Source organism: Oryctolagus cuniculus, chromosome 15 (assembly GCF_051225735.1).
Source record: "Oryctolagus cuniculus isolate XC-2025 breed Fujian yellow rabbit chromosome 15, ASM5122573v1, whole genome shotgun sequence".
Lineage (NCBI taxonomy): Eukaryota > Metazoa > Chordata > Mammalia > Lagomorpha > Leporidae > Oryctolagus > Oryctolagus cuniculus.
In genome coordinates, this window is record NC_142881.1 from 68,148,821 (window position 1) to 68,175,292 (window position 26,472).

The 26,472-nt window shown below is 53.3% G+C and overlaps 1 protein-coding gene across 23 annotated transcripts in view; it reads right to left on the bottom strand.

Annotated features, from left to right (window-relative positions):
• KCNMA1 (potassium calcium-activated channel subfamily M alpha 1) overlaps positions 1 to 26,472 on the bottom strand; it is a 783,049-nt gene that overhangs the window by 550,846 nt on the left and 205,731 nt on the right. For all 23 annotated transcript variants that reach the window (XM_070056978.2, XM_070056977.2, XM_070056983.2 and 20 more), the window contains 1 exon segment: positions 14,093 to 14,254. In XM_070056978.2, the coding sequence (XP_069913079.1) occupies positions 14,093 to 14,254 (162 nt within the window).

Below are 26,472 nucleotides of genomic sequence, written 5' to 3' on the forward strand. Positions count from 1 at the left end.
TTTAGATATTATGTTAAATGGGACGTAGTGCTCACGGAGGGCTGTGGAAGGGCAGCTCTTGATTTATCCCACTGCTCTCCAGTTGCAATGGCAGCTAAAAATAATATGATTGTTCCTTTTGCTTTTGCAGCTCCTCCTGTGCCTAGCACTGTGCTAAGGGCACGAAGGGCTGGACCTAAACCCTGCTGCCTTTGCCGACAGGTAAAAGGAATAAGAAAACATAGACATGTAGACTTGCTGTGGGTGGCAAGACAACCAACTACTAACAAGCCACAGCTACCTTCTCGTTCTACGCACAGGGATGCCAACTCATTAGAGGGAATGGACTTGCCCAGGGTCACCCAGACAGGTCACAACAGAGCTAGGATTAGAACCAGGCTGTCTGCCGACCACAGCTGCCCAGATGGAAGTAAATGATTCTCATCCCCACTCTGCCCCTGTCCCTAAGGCCCAGAGAGACACACAGCCTGAACCTGGAAGAATAAAATCCTCTCACTAAGTTGGCCATGAACCCAAGCTGCCCATCTCAGAGGGAGACAGCTCACCCTGGGGTCGGGGATGGGCAGCTTCTCCGGGAGCCTCACAGCTGCCTGTGGGGTTAAGCAGCCCCTGCAAACAGCTGCTTTCCTTTGCAGGAGGTTATGTTGCACTCCTGGGGCCCAAGCCCAGGCGCCCAGTTCTGAGATTGCCCAGCTGCTGTAATAAGCCCCCGACTGACTCTCCGACCCATGTGGTCTCAACCAGGCCCTTGCTATAGAAACAAGGTGAGCAGTGTGGACATCTCCCCAGTGAGCTTCCCAACCCCACCACCTTCATGGGCAAGGCAGGACTCTGAGGTTAGCCAACTCAGCAGCCTCTGCCCTTAGAAATGGGACCTTTTTGTGATGCAGCCTGGGTGCCAGCGTATTTCTAGTATAAACAAGACAAGATTGAAGGGAGAGCACTGGGAAAGGGGTCCCCTGCTTGCCTTAGGACAACAGTTTCCCCAGCAGCCACCAAGGGGGGAGGGAGAGGACTCGATAGGAAATTGAGGGCCAGGCGTCGGAGCACAGCAGGTTAAGTTGCTGGTTGCAACACCTGCATCCCATAGCTGAGTGCTTGTTTGAGTCCTGGCTGCACCACTTCTGATCCAGCTCCCTGAGAAAGCAGTTGATGGGCCAGCGCCGCGGCTCACAAGGCTAATCTTCTGTCTGTGGCGCCGGCACCCTGGGTTCTAGTCCCACTTAGGGTGCCGGATTCTGTCCCAGTTGCCCCTCTTCCAGTCCAGCTCTCTGCTGTGGCCCAGGAAGGCAGTGGAGGATGGTCCAAGTGCTTGGGCCCTGCACCCCATGGGAGATCAGGAGGAAGCACCTGGCTCCTGGCTTCAGATCGGTGCAGCGCACCGGCCACAGCACGCCGGCCATAGCGGCCATTTGGGGGTGAACCAACGGAAAAGGAAGACCTTTCTCTCTGTCTCTCTCTCTCTCTCACTGTCTAACTCTGTCAAAAAAAAAGAAAAAAAGAAAAAAAAAAAAGAAGCAGATGATGGCTCAAGTACTTCAGACCCTGGCACCCATGTAAGAGAACCATATGGAGTTCCTGGCTCCTGGCTTCAGCCTGACCCAGCCCTGGTTGTTGTAGCCATTTGGCAAGTGAACCAGCAGATGTTTGTCACCCTACCTTTTAAATTAATATAACAAATCTTCTTTTAAAAGATTTTATTTATTTATTTGAAAGTCAGAGTTACACAGAGAGAGAAGGAGAGGCAGAGAAAGAGAGAGAGAGAGAGAGAGAGAGAGAGAGAGGTCTTCCATCTGATGGTTCACTCCCCAATTGGCTGCACCAGCTGAAGCTGCAATGATCCAAAGCCAGGAGCCAGGAGCTTCCTCCAGGTCTCCCACACGGATGCAGAGGCCCAAGGACCTGGGCCATCTTCTACTGCTTTTCCAGGTCACAGTAGAGAGCTGGATTGGAAGTGGAGCAGCCAGGACTTGAACCGGCTTCCATATGGGATGCCAGCACTATGCCACAGCACCAGCCAATATAATAAATCTTAAAAAAAAAAAAAGGAAAAAAAAAAGAAATCGGAATTGAGAAAAAATGCAGGCTCTTTGCTGAAACTGCCCGAGGACCCTTCTAGAAAGGTGAGTTTCTAAACACTGCGGTTCATCTGCTGGATCCTGCAGCCACTCACTTTCTGGAGTAGCTCTCTGACCAGCTAGTCAAGCCCAGAGGCCTGCTTGTCCGGGGAGGAGACACCCAGGTTACAGGGCAGTTCTGTGCCCTGCAGGCAGGGGCACTGGGGTCCTAGCTCCCCCTGCTTCCATCCATCACCGTGTCTTCCATGTCAACCCAAGGCCAATTTTGTGAACTAAAATTAACTGGATGAGTAAAAAGATAGCCTGGGCGCTTAAGAGCCTGGTGTGCACTTAATTGCATTTTCAAGTGCCCTAATTCCTTAAGAAAGAGAAGCAACTGTCATGTCCCAGTTCCCTCCCTCCAGAAGCAGGAGAGAACATTTATTACCATAAAGTTCTTAGGGCAAATGGTAGTTTTCTATTGTTGCTGTACCCTTGAAGCAGCTGTTCTTCTGGGGGTGGGGGAAGCCTCCTTCTGGACCCAGACCCTAAAAACAGGGCTTCGATTGCACCAACTCAGGATTTTCGGGACCCACAGGCACGAGTCAGTCTGCCTCCTCCTAAACATAGCCTCTGTGGCTAAACTGGGAAGCGCCAGCATGCGTGTGGTCCCGTGTGACTTCGCAAGCACGTGCTCCCACCACAACAAAGGCTGGCGACTGTCATCATCCCCATCTCTATTTTTGAGTCTCCTTGCTAAACAAGCTTCCTCGCAGCTGACACGAATGCTCCAAGGAGTGTCTCAGGCCACCAGGATACTTTTCTAACCAACAGGGTACTGTTGGGCCACCAAACAGGCTCAGAAGTCCTCCTGGGGGGAGCTGGGTATGAAAATTCCCAAGGTGGTGGCCTCCAAATGTAGATATCCCACAGCCCACAGAGCCTCTAGGGGGCTCCAGCTTTCCTGGAGCAGGGAGAGACGGAGAGAAGGTAGCTTGGTTGACCTAACTCAACATTTGCGCAAGCTCCTGAGATCCAGCACTAAGAATGCACAGGGTGTGAGATCAGATTGGAAGAGTAAACCTCCCTTCCTCCTTCTTCAGAAGACTGGGGATAGGCCATGGGCTCTGGTTTATCACCAAACTCTACTTCAAAACTGTGCTACCCAAAAGCATTCTGGCGAATGCAAGTGTGACATCTTTTAACATGTTTGGAGATGTTGCTGGAAGAACCAACACACTGTCTTGGATAGTGTCTGATGACTAGCAGGAGTCCCAGGAATGCATGCTTGAAGGGATGGATGGATGGATGGATGGACGGACGGACGGAGAGGTCAGAGGAAATGCCTGTGTGTGGAGTAGATCAGTGTCTTTATCAATGGGTGATGGGGCTAACTTTCTCATGTCATCCCCATGGCTCTGGAGTCACTGCACATCAAAACTGATGCTGGGGCCAGCACTGTGGCATAGCAGGTAAAGCCTCTCTCTCCCTGCAGTGCTGGCATCCCATATGGGCACTGGTTTGAGTCCCACCTGCTCCACTTCAGATCCAGCTCTCTGCTCTGGTCTGGGAAAGCAGTGGAAGATGGACCAAGTCCTTGGACCCCTGAACCCACATGGGAGACCCAGAAGAAGCTCCTGGCTCCTGGCTTTGGATCAACGCAGCTCCAGCCGTTGCAGCCAATTGGGGAGTGAACCATCGGATGGAAGACCTCTCTCTCGCTCTGCCTCTCCTCTCTCTGTATAACTCTGACTTTCAAATGAATAAATAAATCTTAAAAAAATAATGATGCTAAACACCCAAATACTGAGGCTAAGGTACCCTGTGAAACCAGCCTGTCTCTGCCCTGTCAGCCTCAGCCCTCATCCAAGGACCAGATACGGAGACCACAGTAAGTGCACTGACCCTTTTTCCACGAGACTCATCTGTCATCCTGCCAAGGCATTTCCTGTGACACACGGGCCTCTAATGTATAGCTCCAAAGAGAGCCCAACCCGCCCTCCGGCCTCTGGCCAGCTCAGGGAGGCTATATGAAGTGAGAATTTCCTGGCAGACTTGACAATGGTGAGTCAGGCTGGCATGAGCCAGCTGCAGAAAGGACAGAGCCTGGATAAGCCTGAATTTAGCTCATTCACAGAGCAAACATCGTTAACCAGCTGGACCCGACCCAGGGCCCACCTGGGATACCCAGAGCCTTTGGCATGGCCAGGCCCAGAGCTGCTGAGCCCTCGGAGAGGGTGTCTGGATCTGGGAATGTCTGGGGCCTGCTTTATTTCTGCCCCTGGGGAAGGATTTACTCTCCACCCTCAGCCCCTGTGCATCTCCAAGGCCTCACACAGACAGTAGTAAAGTCATCTGAAACACTAGGCAGCATCATAGGCACACTTCTCAACGTCTGACTGTGTTGACCCCTTAAATCCTGGCCATGACATTAAGAGGGACTGACCATAGTCACCTCCATTTGCAGATGATGGAATTGAGCAGGGCCAAGGAAAAGCCCCAGGGAGTGGTGGAGCTGGCATGCCACAGCCTGGCCACAGAGGCTGGCTTCTCACTGCCCAGCTGCACCACGCCCAGAAGCCTGGCTCGTTCACAGGGTGACAGCCACTCCCGCCCAAGGGCTGTATCCTCTAGAGAAAGGAAAAGCAGGGCCTGGAGCTTGGGGCGTGCTAGGGGTTCCATCTCTCCTCTCTACTGGTTCCAGTGAAGAAGTGAGATGGAGAGGGAGAGAGAGAGTTCCAGTGCCAGGCTGGCAAAGGGGCAGGAGCTCTGCCTCCCAGACTCAGCCGAGAAAGCAGAGGTGAGGTGGACCTGCAAAGGTCGGCAACCTGGCCTGCCCACCGCACTGATGCTGCCCAAGCTCCGTTTCATTGACAAGGCACTCAGGGACTTGGTGCTATGCTGGGGAACATCAATAGATGGGTGCGACCTGGACAGAGGGAGAAATAGATACAGGTGGATGGACCGACAGAGATGAGAGGACAAAGCAGCACCCCTCCCCCCAACACCCCAAGAGGGCCAATAGCAGTGTAGAGACTTGTCACCAGTGCCCAGAGGCTGTGGGAGCCAGAGATGAACGGCCAGCACCGACCGACCGGGCTGTTCCCAGACCAGGTTCTTCTTCTGCCCAGAGCTACCCGAGGATTGATTTCTGAAACCCGCCTTCATTTTCACAGCAGCCCTGGGGAGGTCAGAGGAGCCAGCACACCAGCTAGTAAAATTAACAGCTGCTTTTTGCAAAACGCACCGGAGAGCCAGGCACATGGAGCACACAGCCTGCAGAGCAGCAGCCGGGCTGGACTCGGAACAGGGATCCCCCACCTGCTAAGCACCAGACCCTGAGCTTCCCAGGGGAGCCTGGGTTGCAGAGGCTGCATGTGGGTACCCAGGGAGACCCGGGCAAGGACCCTGTCACAGAATTCTTAGACCTCGGGAAGTGGAATTCCACATGCTAAGCCCAGTTGGAAACCTGCTGGGGAACTTGGAGGCCCACTGGTTGTGGCCTCTGCCTTGCCATCTCTACTACACTATTTGGTTGAGCTTATAGACGTAAACATAGGTGCATCCCTAGGAAATGGAGAGAGGTATTACAGCTCATCCATTACCTTGTGCCACCTGTAACTTGTGGATCAAATGCCATCAGTCACTTGGAAATACTGTCATAGAGAAGGTTAAAAAAAACTTTTTTTTTAAACCTAGGGACAGACTGTAATTATTTTAGGCTGGTGGGTGTTTTGGATCCTGCAGATACTACTCAACTCTGTCATTGTAGCGTGGTACAAAACAGCTATAGACAACGTGTAAATGAGTGAGCAAGGCTGTATTCCAATAAAACTTGGTTTATGGACACTTAAATTTAAATTTCATATGACTTTCAGTTGTCACAAAATAGTCTTTTTATTTTTACTCTTTGAAAAAATGTGAAAACCAGCCTTGGTTCACACACACCACACAAAAGAGGAAGTAAGGCAGACCGGCCCATGATGCCCGGGAGAAAGGACGCCTACTGGTGATTCCCAGGGAAACTGCCAGGCGAAAGGAAGACCTCTGCTTTGTACTGAGGGCACTTCCACCCTTGACGCACTGACAGCCTCAAGAGGGGAATGATGGCCGGCACCAAGGCCCAATAGGCTAATCCTCCGCCTTGCGGCGCCGGCACACCGGGTTCTAGTCCCAGTCGGGGTGCCGGATTCTGTCCCAGTTGCTCCTCTTCCAGGCCATCTCTCTGCTGTGGCCCAGGAAGGCAGTGGAGGATGGCCCAAGTGCTTGGGCCCCTGCACTCGCATGGGAGACCAGGAGAAGCACCTGGCTCCTGCCTTCGGATCAGCGCAGTGCGCCGGCCACAGCGTGCCAACCACAGCGGCCATTGAGGGGTGAACCAATGGAAAAAGGAAGACCTTTCTCTCTGTCTCTCTCTCTCACTGTCAACTCTGCCTGTCAAAAAAAAAAAAAAGAAGAGGGGAATGATGAATGGAGCTGTGCACATTCCCAAGGAAGGAATCTTATCCTGGAACATCTCCTGGACCTAATTCTGGGGAACCTAATGAAAGCAGCGAGGACGAACTCTGACCCACTGCCAGCAACAGCACCACCAAATGAGAACCTGCTTCTCTTGGGACATCTCCAGTGGCAGGTCACTCACGACCTGTCAAGGGAGCCTGTTCAATTCAGTCACTCCTCCAACTCATGTTTTTCCATCTGAGTTAACAAATAGCAAATCTAGAGTCTTTTTCTCAAACAGGGTGCACCTTCTTGGGCTTTTTGACTGATAACTAAGATCTGCATCTAGGTATAGCATACAACGTGGAGCCACTATGAAAGCTTGGAGGGGAACTATGGCACATGGCTCCTTCCAATAGAAACCTTTCTTGGGGGTATTAAATCAACTCAAATAAAACCTCAACTTACTCCCAACAGAACAGCGAGCAGGAGGTACCTGTTCACAGCAGAGCCATTCTTACTACCAAGAGAGTCCCGTGAAATCTCTGGTCTTTCTGCTACATGGGGCATTTGCAGATGATTTGAGAATTCTACTCAGGAAAAGCATCGAAGAGAAAAAGGAGAGCACGAGATGGAAATGTGAGCTGTGTCTAAGGGAAGACAAGCAGAGGACGCAGAGGAGCAATGTCACCAGCACAACGAGCCACCGAATGGGAGGAACGAATACAACGAGTGTCGCGTATCTGAGTGAGCGCGTGCCCGCGTGCACTCCTGTCTGGCTCAGCCGGGCGGATTTCACGTGCGGGCAGCACAGCAGTGAATGCACATCCACTTACCTCTATTAAACCAACGGGGCCCTGTTTACCTGGAAGGCATATTTGATACATAGTTTCTTCTGGGCCCTCAGAGATAAGAGCAAAATGGGCCCGGCTAGGTCCATAATGCTAATGTCAAATGCCTCACGTGTGACATATTTTTGTCAGATAACGGGAGAGGCTGGTGTTTTCTTTCTCCATACGCTGATAAACCATCCCCCAGACATTGAAGCAAGCAGCAAATATTTTCAGTTCATGGAATTGGAGGTGGACGTTTCCTGGAGCAATATTCAAATGCAGCCGCACAAGATCACAGGGAAAGCAAATAAAAAGAGTCTAAGGTATTTGTCAAGACCAACCTATCAAGAGAAGCACAGAACACGGACTCTCTCAGGGGGTTGAAGTCAAACCCACGCAGTGTAGACACGGCTCACACCTTGAAGTGAATCCATCCTTGGTCCCCAGACAGCTTTCCCAGGGAGTCAGTGTTCTGAGATAAGAGGAGGCCTATTCAGAAACCAAGTGTTGATGGAGGAGGTGCAGCTGTGTGGAGGCACCTGAGTTGAACTTTGGGTGCACCTGCGTGTCCAGAATGTTCCCTTTCTAAATGAGTTCCCTGGTACGGTCATCCATGCTGTGTGACCTCACAAAATGCTTCCCTCCTGGTCTCTCTCAATGTCTTTATCTTTAAAGCAAGAGGATGAACTAAGGCCAAGAGTCAGAAAACTGTGGCCTGTGTAACAAATCTGGCCAACCACCTGTTTCTGCAAATAAACTTTTCCTGGAGCACGGTCACACAGTGACTGCTTTCTAGGCACAATGGCAGAGTAGAGTTGTCATGGCAGAGTCCTGGTCCCCAGAATCTAAAATATTTACCAGAAGAAGGCACCAACTGAACTAGACCCTCCATTGATGTTGGTTATAAAATACAACCGCACTACATGGAAGCCTACTCTCTGTGTTTCTTGCCTCTCTGTTGAGTAGCACCTTATTCTGAGATTTAATGCGGTTCCCAGAAACATACGGAATACATAGCTGCATACATGTAAATTTCAACTGGGAGAATAGGAGATCAGGGCAAAGGGGGAATGAGAGAAGAGACGCAGAGAGGAATTCGGGGGTGTGGTCATGTAAAACACACACAGAGGTGCTCTGTGTTTTCTGTGGGCCATCATCTTGGCTCAGAGCAGCCACCAGAGAGACAGACATGACCCCTCTCCCAATGCCCCATGTTCACTGGATGCTCCCCAGGAGGACCACAACCACCCCTGGTGCAAAGAGCTATCCCATGAGCGTGTGCCTAGAGCAGCTAACCTGAGGTGTCCTGAACAAGGTCTTCAATAGCAGCCACGCAGCTGGGGAGAAGCTGGTGATGTCCCACGCTGCACTGAAATGTCCCTCAGGTTGGCCAACTACATTTCCCAAAGGGGAATCTATCGCCCATTTCTCCCGCATGTTCCATAGGTCCTAAATGGCCATGCACTGCATTGTCACCACCCTTTGTTTTCTGTAGTGGATTGGTGCCAGGAACCCCCAGAGATATACCACATTCATGGATGCTCAAACTCCAAGTATGAAATGGCATCTCATTTGCATAGAACCCACAGCACATCCCCCTGCACACTGCAAGTCATCTCCAGCTTCCTTACAACACCTATTACAATGCAGATGCCATGCAAATAGTTGTTCAATTGTATTGTTTAGGGAGTAATGATAGGAAAGAAGTCTATAAATGGCCAATATGGAGATTTTTTCAAGTATTTTTGATCTGCAGTTGATTGAATGCATGTGGAAGCCATCAATATGAAGCGGTAACTATATTTTTATAATTACAGAATATTTTTCAATTAAATAAAAAACATAAAGGCAGGGCAGGCAGTACGACACAGCAGGTTAAGCTGCAGCTTGGGATGTCCATATCCCGTACTGGAGCACCTGGGATGGAGTCCTCCCTCTGCCTTCAGAGCCAGCTCCCTGCTAATGGGCTTAGGAGACAGAGGCTGATGGCTAAAGTACTTGGGCCCCTGCCACCTTGCGGGAGACTGGATGCACTTCCACACTCCCAGCTTCAGCCTGGTCTAGCCCCAGATGTTGTGGGCATTTGGAGAGTGAAGCAGCAGATCTCAAGACAGATAGTGCTCTGTCTCTATCTCTATCTACCCCTGCCCCAGCCCCCCATCACTCTGCCTTTCAAATAAATAAATAAATCTTAAAAAAAAAAAAAAGGGTAAAGACAACAGTAACCCTTGGCAGCCTGGTGTGTACTTTAACGTAGAATCCTTCAGCCAGGAGCTCTAAACCTGAGTGCCAGGCAAGAGACAAGGCAAAAACAGACTATTCTGAGACCAGAAGTCCAGGGGTCAAGGAATTTTTTTTATCAGTCTGGAGCTGAATCTGTAGGCATTGGATAGAGAAAGTACTTGTGGATGGTGATTATCACTTGTCATTTTCTAAACTGAGCTTTACAAGTCTATATCCAGCATATCAATATACATACTTCACAGCCTGTCTCTCTGTTGCTCATGGCTTTATGCCCAGTTCCTGAAACACAGGCAGGGACAGGTAAGAAAAGCACCTGCTGAATGAATGAATGAATGAATGAGAGACCCAACAGGCGTGCTGAGGGTGTCTTGGCAAATCCGCTCCCAGCTGTATCTTACCCACATGTCTCAGCTTCCAGATGTTCGCCTGTGACAATGAGAAAGTAAGAGGGGCCAGATGTGGAGCCTGAGCTCCCGCACATGCGTCAAGGGAAACAAATGAAAAACTGAAAGGCAAACTCTGAGCAGCTGGTGTCTGGTCTTGCCGGGGCCCCAGTGTTGCAGGAATCAACATTTGGACAGCTCCCGGCAAACATAGCTTTGGGTTCTGGTTGGGCAGAGCTACCTTCCTTCACAAGCTGCAACTTCTAAATGAAATCTGGTCTTTATTCAGAGTGAGGCCCTTCTTCTCCTGAGGAAGAGGCCGGCCTGTGCCCAGGTCCCATCTGAACTCTGAGATGCCTGCTCCCTGCACAGCAGGTTCCACTCCACCCTGAGCAGCCTGGATGCAGCTTTCTCCACGGGGACCTTCAGAGAGCAGCTGGCACCTTGAGCAGCCCAGGCAAGGGGGCACAAGCCAACTGTGCTTCTGCATGCAAATGTTCAGAGAATCAGGCCAGGCAGCTCCAGGACCTAGCTGGCTTGGAGATGGTCATGTCAAAATATCACAGCCAAAGTGACAGGCAGCAGAGGCTTGGCAAAGAACAGGCATTGTCTTCAGCTGGGAGGTAATGACACAAAGAGCACCAGGCTGTCAGTCTGCAGGCTTGTGCGGATGAGCCTGGCTCTGATTCCTAAAGCTACCAATGTTTTGGCAAGCCTGGGTCCTTCCCATCCCTTCATTTTCTCTATTGTAAAACAGAGACAAATTCACAGACAACACCTGCTTGCTTCCTCGTGATGAACCCCGTAACACGGTAGCCATAGAGGAGAATGGGAATGAATACCACATGGTCCTTTCTCCCCAGGCTGACTGTAGCACGCCTGATCAGTGGCACAGGCCCAATATGGGGCCCAGCTCTGCAGAAGCCCTTGGTGACATGGCCGCTGGGTGCGCCTGGCCCACAATGTCTGATCCACACTCATCCATCAGTCTTCACTTCTTGATGTCAGTTCAGGCCTTGCCTCACCAGGACCACAGCAGCGAGCCCCTCTTGTGCTACCCACTGGGACAACTCACGCATCCCAGAACCTCCAAGCTCCTTGCCTAATGCATTGGGCCACCACTTGTCCACCAGCATTTACTGCCTAATGACCAACCATGATATCCTTCTCCAGAAAGCTCTTTGTCCTAAAAACTCAGCCCGCATTCTTTAGCTTGGCTTTAGAGAGCCTGCAAGCTGTCCCCAGCCCACCTTCACAGCCTCCCTGGGTCTCTACGCCTTTGCTTTGCAGCCCTGGGCCTCAATGGCTGGCCCTCCACTCCGACAGGGGCTCCTTCTCTGCTCGCATGGCTCACTGGCTGGGGAAGGATCTCCTCTCCTCTGACCTTCAGGATCCTAACTCCCAGTTCAAAGTTCAACTTGGAAAAGCTATATGACTTATTCAATGCTCTTCACAGCTTCCGGCCTGCTGGGCAGACCTTTCATTGTCTCCAAGCTCAGGAATGCTGTCGTTTTTGATATCTTCTTAACCATTGAGCACATGCTCAGACCATCTCAAGATGCAAGTTTCGGTTCAGAGCCTTCCTCCCCCTGAAGCACTGTGAAGACGTCTATGACCCCCTCTCCTTTCTCCTCCCCTCCCCACACACCCCATACACAAAGACACACACGTAGTTCCTGGCATTTACCCTCCAGATAGTCCCTAAATAACCTGTAAATGTGGGATAGCAGAATCAGTATCATTCCTGGTTTTCCACAGCCCAGAGGTGGTGCCCAGTAACTCCTAGCTGGTGCAGAGGGAGGTAATTAGAACTGTCTATGTGGGCCACGTGGGAGGAGCGAGTGTCACATGCTGCTCTTCTGTCACCATCACCACCGTATACACAGAACGCAGGGCTTCCACTGAGCCCCAGGTGGACGCCAGCCCCAGAATGCCACCTCTGCAAGTTTCCAATGCAGGGCCCACTCCCCCATGAGGCCCCTTCCAAAAGTTCATGGAAAACACACATAACCTTTGTATGTCACTTTCCATGAGCTTTTGGAAGGACCCTCACACAGCATGAAAGAGAAGTGGAGACATCAGTGGACGGTCAGCTGGCGGGACACACAGCAGGGGCCACAGAGCAGTCAGCAGCAAGTCACCTTCCAGTGCTCGTTAGACATGGTCTCCCGCGGGCCTGAGTCGCCCCCACTCGCTGTCTTCTGCATGCAGGAACCGACCTCGCCCATGTCTCTCTCCTCCGCCAGTGTGGGGAGCAACTGAGACTAGACTAAGTTATTGGAATTAAGACTTATTCTATGCATCTGATCTCCCACAATATGGCGCTGAGAGAGAGACCAAACAACTTCTACACAGCTGCCTCCAGTTCGACCAATAAACTGCAGGAGCTGATCCTGCTCCTGATTGGAGGAGAGCAGCGTGCTCGGCGTGTGGGTATCAGAGTTGGGATTGGTGGAAGAGGACTATAAAGGAGGAGAGAGACAACATGCACCAGGAACACCTGAGGAACATCTGAGCAGCCCCCGAGAGAGCCGGCCGGCGGTGTGCCGCTCCTCAACAGAAGCGGGGAAAGCAGCGGGGGGGGGGGGGTGCCGCCCCTCCACGGAGGTGGAGGGGCCGGCAGCTAACCCGGGATGGTGCCGTTCCTCAGCGAGTGAGGGAACGGCAGCTAACCCGGGAAGGGCCGAGCAGACAAAAGAACAGTGCAGGGTCCAGTGGCATTCCTCCGCAAATGGGGGAGCGACAGCCAGAATCCCAACTTCCAAGCTCTATGCTTCCTTGCCACTAGCTGACATCAGCCAGACCTTTCTGGAGACTCAGCGCCGTCCCTCGGGGACACTCGCCTGTCCTCCCGGCTCTCTGGCCTGCTCCTTTGACTCCTTGACCATGGCATTCAGCGCCTGTCTTTCCTGCAATCAGTTTGTGAGGAATTTCTCCAAAACGCAGCAGAGAGTTCATTCCAGGAGGGGCCCTGGTCAGTGAGCTCCTGCCATCTCCCTCCATCCACAATGACCTCTTCCACGGCTTTGGGCTGAAGCGACGGCATCCATTTTCCACTGTTCTTGCCTGACCTTGGGACCACCCCGCCATCAGGACGTCCCCACTCACCCTATCTATGGGTCTGATGGCTCTTGACCGAGTATCAGCTGCAGGCCCAGTGAGGGTGGCCCATACAGGACAGTTTCCATCCAGGATCACAGACAAATGCCCTGTATACAGACTCCTTCTCAGAGAAACTGCTGGCCCAGGACAAACTTAAGAAAGCTGATGGGCAGGGCACCACGGGGCAGCAGCCCATCCAGTGGCAGAAGCATGGGCCCAGCTACGGTGACCAACGTGCTCCTGTTTGCTCAGAACTTTCCCAGTCTTTGCACCCTGTCCCAGGTACACCTCAGTCTGGGGCAAGTTAGGACAGCTGGTCACTAGAAGCTGGCCTACCCACGTTCCTTGCCAAAGCCCAGGACTCATAAGGCCAGCCAGTGAAGCCAATCTCCACTCAAGCAGATCAGAAAGAAGCAGGAAACGCACCCAGAGGCAGGATGGGCCTTGGCTATGGATGGTTCTGGAAGAAACTTCATCAGAAACCAGGGTATGCGAGCAATGCTCCAAGCTTCACCATCCCATGAATGGGGACCACCACCAAGGGCAGGATCCAGGCCAGAGACTCAGAAACTACCCAAGAGAAGCCCTTTGCCTGGTCTCCAGAATACAGCAGTAATATCCCCAGACAGCCACCACACACACACACACACACACACACAGCTCCCTGGACCCCAGATTTATTGGGCTTCCATAAGTTTCTGGTAAACGTTTCCTTGATCTCCCTTTTGCATCAAAAGAGTCAAGCTGTGTGTGTGTGTGTGTGCACACATGTGTGTATACACATGTGTATACCTATACACACAAGTGTGTGTACCTATCTGTACACCATCTCAACAGACCCCCTCTGCCCACAACACTGGCCCACTCTCCACCAATCCCTCCAAAAACCACTGGCATAGGAGTCCATGGAGAACACCACGACCCGTGGGGCTGTTTATGCCCCCCTCTCAACAGCCAGTGGCCGGAAGAACATCACTCAGAGTCCACAGAGCGAGCGCGGCCCAGCGGGCAGTGGGTGGGGCTGAAGACTCACCAGGACTCTGCCAGTCAGCGTCTGGGCGGATATCATCACTCCCGCCCAGTCCTTCACGGAGGTCATCCAGCCGACCTCGGCCGCCACCGCCTCCTCTTTCTCGTCCACTGGCTTGAGGGTGCCGTCCGCCTGACTCGAGCCATTGTTAATCTTCTGGGCCTCCTGGCAACAGAGAGAACGAGAGTTGAGACACGAGGAACAGGTGACTTTACATAACACACCCATCCCACACAGAATGAAGACCCAAAGGGGCATCTGGCGGGGCTGAGAATTGGCTCAAAGGTCCAGGGGAGGGACAAGGGGCAGAGTCTGGCTTTGGCCCTATTTTCAGTTCTTTAAAAAGGAATCATGGCCAGCATATGTGGCACAGCGTGTTAAACTGCCTCTCACGATGCTCGATCTCACACGGGAGTGCCAGTTTGAATCTTCGCTGCTCCACTTCCAATCCGGCTCTGTGCTAATGCACCTGGGAGAGCTGTGGAGGATGCCCCAAGCGCTTAGACCCCTGCCACTCACACAGGAGAACTGGATGGAGTTTCAGGACTTGGCCTGGTCCAGCCCCAACTATAACAGCCTGAGTGACCCAGGAGATGGAAGAGTCTCTCTCTCTCTCTCTTCCCCTCCCTTTCTCTCTATAATCTACCTTTCAAATAAACAAATAAATAAATATTTAAAATATGAATATTTTATTTCTTCTGTGACAGTAAGAAGGATGATATTATTCTCTTCCCATTTTAAAGAAAAAAAAAGCCTCAAAGCTCAGAAGAGAAGTCCCCGTCTGGGGTCTCAGAGCGGTTAGGAGAGAGGTGTGGCCTCTGCCTGCCCAGCCTCCGTGCCCCCCTCACAACAGCACTCTTACTTTCTTTTCTTTTTTTTTTTTTTATTTCTTGACAGGCAGAGTGGACAGTGAGAGAGAGAGACAGAGACAGAGAGAAAGGTCTTCCTTTTGCTGTTGGTTCACCCTCCAATGGCCGCCACGGCTGGAGCACCGTGCTGATCCGAAGGCAGGAGCCAGGTGCTTCTCCTGATCTCCCATGGGGTGCAGGGCCCAAGCACTTGGGCCATCCTCCACTGCATTCCCTGGCCACAGCAGAGAGCTGGCCTGGGAGAGGGGCACCGGATTCTGGCCTGGTTGCCCCGACCGGGACTAGAACCCGGTGTGCCAGCGCCACAAGGTGGAGGATTAGCTTAGTGAGCCGCGGCGCTGGCTTAGCACCCTCACTTTCAAGGAATTTCCATCTCCTCATCTCAGCCCATGCGGTGCAAGAAGCCCCACACCGGCTCCAGCCATCAGTCCATCCTATCCCCTGGCAAGAGTGACTGGGCCAGGGCTGGTCCCCCGGCCCCTGCCAACCCTGTAAGCCTGGCAGCCCTGCTGGAAAGAGCAACAAAAGTGATCCTTCCCTGAAAATGAAGCTACTTCAGAGGAAAGTAGTAACAGAACACTGGGGGCATCATTCGAACACCTGGCTCCAGCTCTGCCTGAAACCCACACCAGGGCTTTCCAGGTACAGGAAACAATAAATGCCCTTTCATAGCTGAAAGTCGCTTAGGGAAACAGGGTGGAGGTCACTAGATAATGGAGCTCCCGCACGGGGTCCTAAATTGTGCCACTCTGCACACGGCGTTGCCCTTAGCCTGCAATGCTCTTCTCTCTGAGGCTCCCTCAAGCCTCGGTCCAATATCATCTTCTGGATACGGTCTCGCCTCTTAAAGTCACAATCCCTTCCTCCCAACAGCATCTTGCTGCTGCACTTTCTCGGTAGCACTCACCTCTAACACACTAGGTAGCTCACCACTTAACTCACTAATGATCTGGGCTCCCCCACTCAGGTACCCCAGTGCCTAACAGCACACCTGGCACAAAGGGGACTCAGGAACCAGGAATGGATGCTTCAAAGGGGGCCACGGCGGCAAATCACAAGAATCCCAGCTGCCTCTGAATTCTACACAAGCAGCCAAACGTTTGTCCCAAATAGTACTCACCTATCCTACACACTTACTCGCCGTGTATGGAACACTTCAATCTCGCTGAACCCTTACTCAAATGCCAAAATGTGATGCTTACTGCCGATAAAGACGGTGAAAGAGATGCCAGCCAAATAGGTTCGTCACTTAAAACTCCAGAATTCACTTCCAAAGCAAATCCCCCCACCCCCCCCCCACCCCAGGACCCCTTGTGCCTGTGAGTGGGGGGGTGGGGGGGAGAAGCCCAGGCAGAGGTGACAGCTCTGTCTTCAGGGAGTGGGGGCAGGGCAGGTGAGGCAAGGAGAGTGTGGGCGGCAGGGGGACCCGGCCAGGCAGACAGGAAGCTGCTCCTGATGCCCGGATGTCTCTGGCTGCCCCTGCCCCGGGGAGCCTGGAAGAGAGGTAGCACCTACATGCTGTGTTAAGGCCCCGTGCATCTGGAATGAAGAGGAGGCCCAGGAGGGGGCAGCCACAGGCAGGCAGAGTCGGGCCATCTAGTGTGTGTGGGACCCAGCTCCCCAGCCTCCTAGCTCCATCCACGGCGATCTCTTAGGATTTGTCCCCATTCCCGAGACTCAGCCATGTGAGACTCTCAGCAGGTGGGCGTCCAGGACGAGGCAGAGCCCCTAACCCAGGAGCAGCCACAGTAGCCAGAGGTATCCACCCTGGCACCCATAGATTGGCGACAGTCTTGCCCCTACAGGCAGTGGCAGGATCAAGCAATACTCAGGGCTCCTGGTCCTCGTGCCATCCCCCCACCCACAGCCCTGCCTCTGATGCAGCTTCCAAGTCTGAGCGGACACCAGAGGCACAGGGTGCTGGGCCCACCCCTGAACCCATTTTTCCACCAAATGCCCAGGTAAGGCCAATGCTGCTAGCCTGGGGACCCCACTTTGGGAACTACAGCTCCTGCCCATCCTGATACAGCACGAGTCTGCCCTTCTCTGAAACGGAGCGTGGATCTTAACCCCTGGCTCTCTCCCAGCCTCTTCATCCATCCAGGGACAGGACTGCCTGCTTCTCTCAGAAATGCACAGTACAGAGGACACAGGGGAGACACTGGGGCAGGGGAAACCTCCCATCAGAGGTTCTTGGGTTTCTCTTTGAGGACAGCCTCACAGAGAGGCTTCCTTAACTGGTCCCTGGAGGGCTAATGCCCCAGCTCCTGCACCCTGGGGGCCCCCACTCCACAGAGCCCGGGCAGTCCCTGGAGCAGGGAACTCAGCATGCAAAAGCTGGGAATTAGAGAGTCCCCTGCAGCCACGGTGGGGCCAACCAACGCATCAATAATTCACAGCGCAGAGGTAAACGGCAGATAACACTGTTTTGCCGGCCTTTTTACCTATTGTTTCTCAAGGCATTCATTACTTTAATTACTCTATGATAGGCAAGGAAAAACACAGACTACAAGGAGATAATGCCCTTGTTATTATTTGCACATGCTGGGTGTGAGCTTAATGAGCAGTGTGGGAAGCAGGACTCCGTGGTAGCTGCGGACAGCAAGCGCCAGCCACAGGAAGGGTGATGCCTGCGGCCAGGCTGGACAGGGCACTCACCTCGTGCTGCCCAAAGCATCCCTGCTCAGCGGCAGCCGTCAGAATCCCACGCTCCAGAGGAGAGAGGGCAGGAGGGCCAGAGCATCCAGCGACCTCGCCGCGACAGGCAGGATTTGCATGTCGTTAGTCATGGTTAAATAGTGGTAGGGACAGAGCCCATTATCACAGAGATGGCCACCATTTATCAAGCCAGAACTGGGTGCCAGCAACAAACAATTAAGCGTTTCTTGCACTATCTACCTTTGGCCATGTGATAGACCCTACGGGGAGGTGGCATTGTGCCCATTTCACAGACAGGGCCACTGATGGCAGACACCTCTCAGGAGAAGGCCCAGAGCTCCCCTCGGCTCAGGTCTGCTCTGCCACTTCCAAACTGACCACCATGGGGATGTAATGCATGAGCTGAGCCTCCTCCAAGGGAAACAGGGACAACCCCATCACGCCGTTCCGGCAGTGGGGCACTCATGCAAGTGAGCAATGTGGTCACAGCGGTCGTGACAGAGCACACCTCCCCCAGCAGGCATCTGGTTAAATCGGCACCCCTGCTGGTCCTGCAAAGGACAGTGGCCCACGTGAGCCTCACCACATAATGCCGCACACAGCATCGACACAGGAGGTTCTAGCGGCTGGGACCCTGCTACTAGGCAAAGAACTAGCAAGGCCAGGAGCCTGCCTTCCGCAGTCTGCGCTTGTGAAGGTCCCAGGCAGGACAGCGGGGGGAAGGACTCCCACAATGAGCAGGCCCAAACCAAGTCTCCCGACTCCAAGCTCAATCACTAGACCAACCTCCCATTTTCAAGGTGAAGAGACTGAGGGCCACAGGGAAGCAGCCTGTCACCCTGCGCAGTTTCCTCTGCAGCCCCGACCTGCAACCTGGGGCCCAGGGCATTTCTAGCATTGGTAGACAGCCCTGCCTGGCCTGGTACTGGGTTCAGGTGTAGGGACGAAAGCAGGAAGCACCCCACCTGTCTTCCAAGAGCCCAGCAGTGAGGGCTGCCCTGAGCTGTCCTCACACCCTACTGCCCCTGACTCACACATCTGGGCTGTGTCTTAGTCCCTCGCCCCTCCTGTTTGGGCCCGGTTCCTGAAGCATCTCAGGTTGGTGGGGAGGCAGGAAGAGCTCTGGGAACAAAAGACACCCAAGTCCAAGTGCAGCAGTTTTGAGCAGCTTGAGCAAGTTTATTCTTTTCTCAAAGCCTCTGTGTTCTCTTCTGCGAATGGATGAGCACTGCCTTGGCTCCCTGCTCAGCTCTGGTAAGAACCCTAGGCTGGGGGGAGGTGGCAGTGCTGTGGCATGGTGGGCTAAGCTTCCGCCTGCGGCGCCAGCATCCTGTATGGGCACCAGATCAAGTCCTTATTGCTCCACTTCCCATCCAGCTCTCTGCTATGGCCTGGGAAAGCAGTAGAAAATGGTCCAAGTGCTTGGGTCCCTGCACCCATATGGGAGACCCAGAAGAAGCTCCTGGCTCCAGATCAGTTCTGCTCCAGACATTGTGGCCATTTGGGGAGTGAACCAGAGGATGGAAGACCTTTATCTCTGTCTCTCCCTCTGTCTATAACTCTACCTCAAAAATAAATAAAATCTTAAAAAAAAAAAGAACCCTAATTTGGTAGAGCCCAGCACTTCCTGAGAGCACCAGCTTCCTGGGGAGGTGGAGTGGCTGCATAGGGGACTGCCACTGTCCTCCGGCCCCAAGCAGGTAGCAGTGCTCCTCTGGAGAAAGGAGTCTGGTACCCCAAAGCCAGAGGCTGCATGTGGCTCTGTGCTCAGAGCCCTATCCAGTTGCACCTTGCAGGGCAGGGGCCCCAGGGGTGTCCCTGCCCACAGGCATGTGTGCACTGACCTCTGTCAGATCATGCCAAGGTCACCGCCGGCACTGCATATGTTGGGTGACTGTATCAGGGATAAGGGGCCAACTGGGCTGGTGTAGGGGGGTTCCAGACCCACCCCTCCACCACACCCTCCTGCTGAGGGCTGACCCCCTACACCCCAAGTCAGTTTGAGTTTAATTACGCCCTAGTTCTTCAAGCACTGGATTCTCTTCCCAGAACTGGCAAGTAGTTCAGGCAATGGCCACATGGGAGAGAGAATCCTCTTCTAAAATCGCAAAATCAGATCAGGCTCTGTGTGCCCGCCCCCTGCTACGGCTCCTTCTCCCACTGGGAGAGCAGGCCAATCTCCACATAGTCTGCCTGTCATCCCACCACTTCACCCCAACCTGCTCCACAAGGCCACACGGGCCTCCAGTGGGGCCAGCAGGTTCCAGGTCCCTCCCTTCTTGGCGCTGTCTGCCCTGGCTGCCCGGTCGGCTGCTCCCCCATCTGTCTTGGGGCTTGGTTGTCGGCACCCTCACCTTATTGCTGAATACTTCCCTGGGCACCCTATTATAAATGATGCCCACTCTGGCCCGGGAGTCCTCTGTCCCTGTGCTCATCCATCTGGGAGCGTACACACGGGGCTGAATCGCTCCCTATGGCCTGGAAGCCCCATGAGGGACAGGATGCGGGTCCACTTTGTTCATGGCTGTCTTCAACACTGAAACACCGCGAGTCCAGAGTCAGCACTTGATACATCTGGGTAGACGGTAGGAAGGATGGAGGAGGGAGAGAAGGCGGGATGGAGGGGGCAGGGAGAAAGGAGAGGAAAGATCGGGGAGGGGGAGGTTACAGCAAAGGGAGAGTCAATCCCTGGCGGGCACAATCTCTAGAATCGATGACACTGCCAATAAAGAGAAGTGATCACATCGGCCACCGTCTCTGAGCATGGTCACAGAGGCGCCACGAGACGGGCACTGATGCCCTCACTGAACGGAGGAGGGGGAAGCAGCTGGCCCAGGAAGACACAGCCAGCATTTACATCCGCTGTCTGATGCCCTCCTGCCGTCCTCCCAGGGCCAGTGTGAGGACAAAGGGGACGATGTGGGCGGCAGGAGCACCGGCCACTGCCAGGGGCCTGGAACAGGTCTGCACTGGCCGTGGGCACCCTGTTCCCCCACTTCTGAGCACAGCCCTTCTTCAAGGTCCCTGTGCGTGGGGAGGGTGGCTAGGTCAAGGGCAGAGGAGCATGGTTCCTTTATTTGCCAAAAAACCATCCCAGAACCATAAATCATCCTCCAAGGAACAAAGCACAGAACCGGAAGTGTAGGTGGCCAGGCCCACAGGCCAGGGGGCCCTCCCGCTGAGAAGACAAAGGCCACCTTGGCTCCCACTCCTGCAGTTCAGCCTGCTGGTCCCCAACCTGAGCCTGCAGGTGGCCTGGCTGGCGAGGCACCACCTCCCCCATTCCCCCGCTACCATGGGACGGCAAAAGGCCAAGAAATCCCTGTTTGTCTTCCCCTGTGCCCCACAGTCCCTCTCTGTCCTCAGACTTCCCTGTTCCACATCACAGAGACCTTACCCCAAGGTCCCACTGCTTTGCCTGGCAGTTCCCTTGCCTTTCTCTGCCCTGCTTCTCTGTCAGAACTGACCCAGCAGCTGCCCATAGCTGGGCACAAACAGTAGAGCCCCCTCTTCTCCTGTCGGGGGCTGGGGCAGGTGACGGACTGGCCCAGAAGCCCACATTGGGGGACTGGAGCTGTGGCTGTGGTGTAGTGAGGAAAGCCACAGCCTGCAGCATCAGCATCCCACATGGGTGCCAGGTGAGTCCTGGCTGCTCCACTTCCAATCCAACTTCCTGCTAACATGCCTGGGAAAGCAGAGGAGAATGGCCCAAGTGTTTGATCCCTGCATCCACATGGGAGACCCAGAAAAAGCTTCCTGGATCCTGGCTTTGGACTGGCCCATCTCTGGCTATTGCAGCCATTTGGGGGGTGAACCAGCAGGTGGAAGATTTCTCATTCTGTAATCTTTAAAAAAGAGAAGAAAAGAAAGCCCACAGCTGGCCCCAGGAATAGGCTGTGTGGCTTCAGGCAGGCACTTAACCTCTCTGAGCAGAGTCCAAATCTTGATGGACAGTAGGAAGATGGCTCATCCCATAGTTTTCAGCTTCCTGGAGCCCAGCCTGCTGATGAGCCTTAGGGGTCCACCACAGGAGGGCAGAGGCCACAAGGCCCCTGCCCTCATGACAACCAATCATCTGTGTATGGGGCAGTCTCTATGCTCCCCTGCATCTGGAGTAAGGGGTTTTCTGGAGGAAAAGTTTGGAATCCTTAAACCCAAAACCCATAGGCCCTTTGAGCTTATGATCATAATGACGACATTCAGTGGCACAGCGTGGCCTGAGATCCAGAAAAGCCTGGATTTTAACATCTCACGGAGAATCCACGCAGATCACTCTCCAGATCCCTGTGCCTCGGTCTCCACCCCAGGCAATGAGGAAATTCACCCCCAGCCTTTCACCCCCCGGGCAGCCGGCGGGGTGGGCATCCTCCCAGGTAGCAGTAATCCTGCGTATTATGGGATTAGGCAGGTTACAGAAGGCGGCTCAAGCAAATAAAGCATAATGTGGGTACTGCCAGCTGGGAGTGGCCCGGCCAGCCACAGAGTTCTGTGAATGGAGAGGGAGGAGGCATCGCTCCAAGGCTCACGTGGGGGTATTAGGGCAGCAGAGGGCACAGCTCCCACCAGGAGCCGGAATGAGCGGGCAGAGTCCATTTCTGTCATTGGGACGATCTGCTATCCAGCCCCTCCCTGGCTGGCCAGGGCTCCCTGTGCACCTGCTGCCTCCAAGGACATCTCTCTCCTTCTACGCCCTGGAGACCACACAATGGCTGGGGGAGGGTGGGTGAGATATTTGTACCAGAAAAACTCATCCAGCAGCAACTGTGTGTGCTGATTCCAGGCTACACCTTCAGGAAAGGGAGGGAACATACTGCCCACGGATTCAGGTGCAGGTGCTCTGAACGAAGCGGGGACAACCCTGTCGCTGTGGGACTTTGTGAAGCCACGTGGGTCTCTGGACATCTGTGTCAGCCCTAAGAGCTTCATCAACGGCCATCAGCTGCACCGGCTTTCCCCAGGCGCGGTCCAGATTCTCAGGCTAGAAGCACCCTGGCGTAGGCTGTGAGCATCTGCCCTTCATGGGAAGTCTTTGTGGCAGCTGTAGTGTCAGCAGATGAAGGCCAGGTGACCTTTAACAAGTCCTGACCATCTCTGTGCCTTGTGTTTCCTTGTCTTGAAATCCAGGGGGCTGTGTCAGCGCTCTCAGAGGCCATGTCGAGCTCTGAAGCCTCCTGACCTTGAGCCCGGATGAGAAATCCCTCACGTGGTATGCATGTGTCCTGGCTATGCGACACCACGCCAGTCGGTCGGCATGGTTTTCCTTGCCTGGGGGAGGAAGACGGGGTCTTTCTGGCTTTTTGTAGAGCCACATTCTAAGCTGCATTCCAATCTGCTGTGGACCAGGGGGTAGGGGGGATCAGCCAGCCAGCCCTCGGGAAACCCTTGACTCCCTGTTCTATGCACGGACCACAATCTCTGCTGGGTGGTTTCCCATCAACTCAGTTCTCTCAACAAGCCTGCAAGCTGGGAATGCCACAAGGCTCAGCGAAGATGTGTAATGCTCTGAGATCACATAAGTGGCAGCCTGAAGTTTAAACCTAATCCTTTTTCTTTTTTGACAGGCAGAGTTAGACAGTGTGAGAGAGAGAGAGACAAAGAGAAAGGTCTTCCTTCCGTTGGTTCACCCCCAAATGGCTGCTATGGCTGGTGCACTGCACCGATCCAAAGCCAGGAGCCAGATGCTTCCTCCTGGTCTCCCATGCAGGGCCCAAGGACCTGGGCCATCCTCCACTGCACTCCCGGGCCACAGTAGAGAGCTGGACTGGAAGAGGGGCAACCGGGACAGAATCCGGCGCCCCGACCAGGACTAGAACCCGGTGTGCCGGCGCCGCTAGGTGGAGGATTAGCCTAGTAAGCCGCGGCGCCAGCTATAAACCCAATCTACTATAAATCTAAAGGCTACAGTTTACATTTTCTTTCTATTCCATGCTGCCTCAGGAAAGGTACAAGGTACACACACACACACACACACACACACACACAGAGGCTCTCCTTAACCAGTGCTGTTTATCACTACCACTGAAACAATTATCTTACACCCTATGGCTTATAAATCAGAGAACTAGGCAGTACAGGCATCTAAATTTGGTTAAGTACAGACAGGGTGTTGGAGCAATGGGCCAGAGGAAGAGGTGCCAACCAAGGAACAGAATGAGCCATGAGACTTTAGGTACATTCTCAAATGGCCACATTTGTTGCTGAAAATCAAGAAGCCGACCCCCAAACTTCCAGGGCCAATGCATGTGTCTTGGCCAGTACACCACATTTCAACATGGTGGTCTCCTTTTCCTTTAATAAGATCAATAAGTGGCAAACTCCGAGTGACAGTCCAGGGTTCATGACTGGGCCCACAGAGATTTCCAACTGCATTAGCAGATCCCAGCCATGATTTCCCAGGCACGGTGACCCCTGTCAGGCCCACGACAGCCTGTGCACCTGCAGAGATGCAGAGACTGACCTGGCGGACTGCAGGCAGCCCACTCTGCCCCCGGAGAACTGCCAAGGCCAGAAAACCACAGCAGGGTCCCAGGTGGCAGACAGGAATGACGAACTTTCCAGTGGAGGAGTAACTCATAACCACACCAGGGACCCCCATCCCAGGCTAGGAGTTCGTAAGGACTAGCAACGGACATAGTTTCCTTGATGCCTTGAGTGATCTCACTGAATCCTGCCAATACCATGAGGGGACTTCAAAGAGTTGGTGGAAAATGGAATTAAAAGGTAAGTTTCTGTTGGTGTGCAACACGTGCATGCAAATCCATGCATACACGGGGTCTTCAAAAAGTTCATGAAAATGCATATTTTATTTTTAAAATGGAATGGGTTTCAAGTTTTTCTGCACCAAAACCAGCTCATCTCTTAATTCCGTTTTCCACAAACTTTTTGAGGTACCTTGTATTGCAAGTTGGGCACCGCAGTCCCCATGTTCATGATGAGTAGCTGAGAGAGCGAGACCCCCAGGAGGGCTGTGGTCAGCCCTTGGCCTTGTAGAAAGGGTTCAGCTGTCGGTGAGGTGGTGGCCCAAGAGCATCCCATCAGCTTCCATTTGAGCAAGCACAGAGGGTCCCTCAGGTGCTCAGAGAGATCCAGAAGTGTGCCATGCAAAACAGGGGCCTCTGTATATATGCAGGGTCCCAGGCTCTGCAGAGCCCTCTGAGCCAAACAGCTAAGAGAAGCACCCATCCCACCCCTGCCCAGGTCTCCAGAAGACACAGTGCAGACAAAGATGCAGCACACAAGCTCTGTGCTTTGCACTTGTGTATTGCCCATCACTTTTCAAACACCTACAAACAGGCAAGGTGCAGGCGCTGTGGTGTAGCAGATAAAGCCACCACCTGCAGTTCCGGCATCCCATATGGATGCTGGTTCAAGTCCTGGCTGCTCCACTTCTGATCCAGCTTTCTGCTATGGCCTGGGAAAAAAGCAGAGGATGGCCCAAGTCCTTGGGCCCCTGCACCCACATGGGAGACCCGGAAGAAGCTCCTGGCTCCTGGCTTCAGATGCATGCAGCTCCAGTCATTGCAGCCATTTAGGTATTGAACCAGCAGATGGAAGACCTCTCTGTTTCTGCCTCTGCCTCTCTGTAACTCTGCCTTTCAAATAAATAACAAATAAATCTTAAAAAAAAAAAAAAACCTCCTACAGACAGGCAATGTGAAAGAGAATGGATCACAGATCATCCAATAAAATGTGTAAAACTGAAGCAACAAAATAAGAAATGGATCTCAAGTTCAGAAGGCTGAAGAGGTCACAGCTTCAGGGGACCTGAGAACACATCTGGCCTGATTTCCTCTTTTTTTTTTTCCAAGCCATTTACTTACTGTATTTATTTGAATGGCAGAGAGACAGATTCTCCAACCACTGGTTCACTCTCCAAATGCTCCCCATAGTAGGGCTGGGCCAGGTTGAAGCCAGGAGGAAGAAGTCAATCCAGGACTCCCTAACGGGTGGCAAGGACCCAGATACTTGAGTACCAATGCTGCCTACCAGGATGTGCATTTGCCGAAACGGAAGCGGGGACTACGACAGGCAATCGGGTATGAGATGTTGGCATCCTAAAAGGAGTCTTAGCTGCTGCGCCCATGTCTGCCGCCTGCTTCCCTCTCTTTAGAAAGAGGGAACCCGGCAGCCTGTGTCAGGCACCTTCGCAAGAAAGCACAACTTGTTCACAAGAGAGATCTGGAGAGCCCCCATGAATGAGGGGGGCAGGAAGAAGCGTGGGAAGCACCCGTTCTGCTGTCTGAGAGGCCCTGGCTTCCCCTTCTCCGGCTGTGCAGCCTTCACCAGATCACTCGCCTCCCCCTGGCCTTGACTTCTGCATTGGCCAAACAGGCTGAAAAACGCCTTCATCACGCAGAATCCCTAGTGAGAGTCAACGGCGGCAACAAATGCAAAAAATAACCAACGGCCGTTATAATTAGCTTAGTACCAGGCAGTGTGCTTGTCTGGCCCTGGGCTACAGGCTGCCCACTCGAATATCAGAATCTGGGTCTTGCAGATAGCAAACCTGACGTCTGTCCATTTCACCCAGAGTGGAGGCAAAACCTGGATGCGGACAACTGAGTCCCACAGGAAACCCCAAACCCTCGCATTCATAAAAGAAAACAGAAAGAAACCTTCGTGGCACGGCCAAGTTTACTCTTAGGGCTCAAGTTTTAATCACATTAGAACAAGGATGCGAACGTGGTTAGGAACTGAATGTGACCCAAGGCCAGGAGTCTCGGAGGTGTATGAGGAATTAGTCCACCCATTCGGTGACACTCTGTCGGATTTTTCATCTTCTCCCAGCTCCTAAAAGCAGCCCCGGGATGTCGGGGTACCCTTCCTCCAGAGAGGAGTCACTGGGAGAGACGCAGA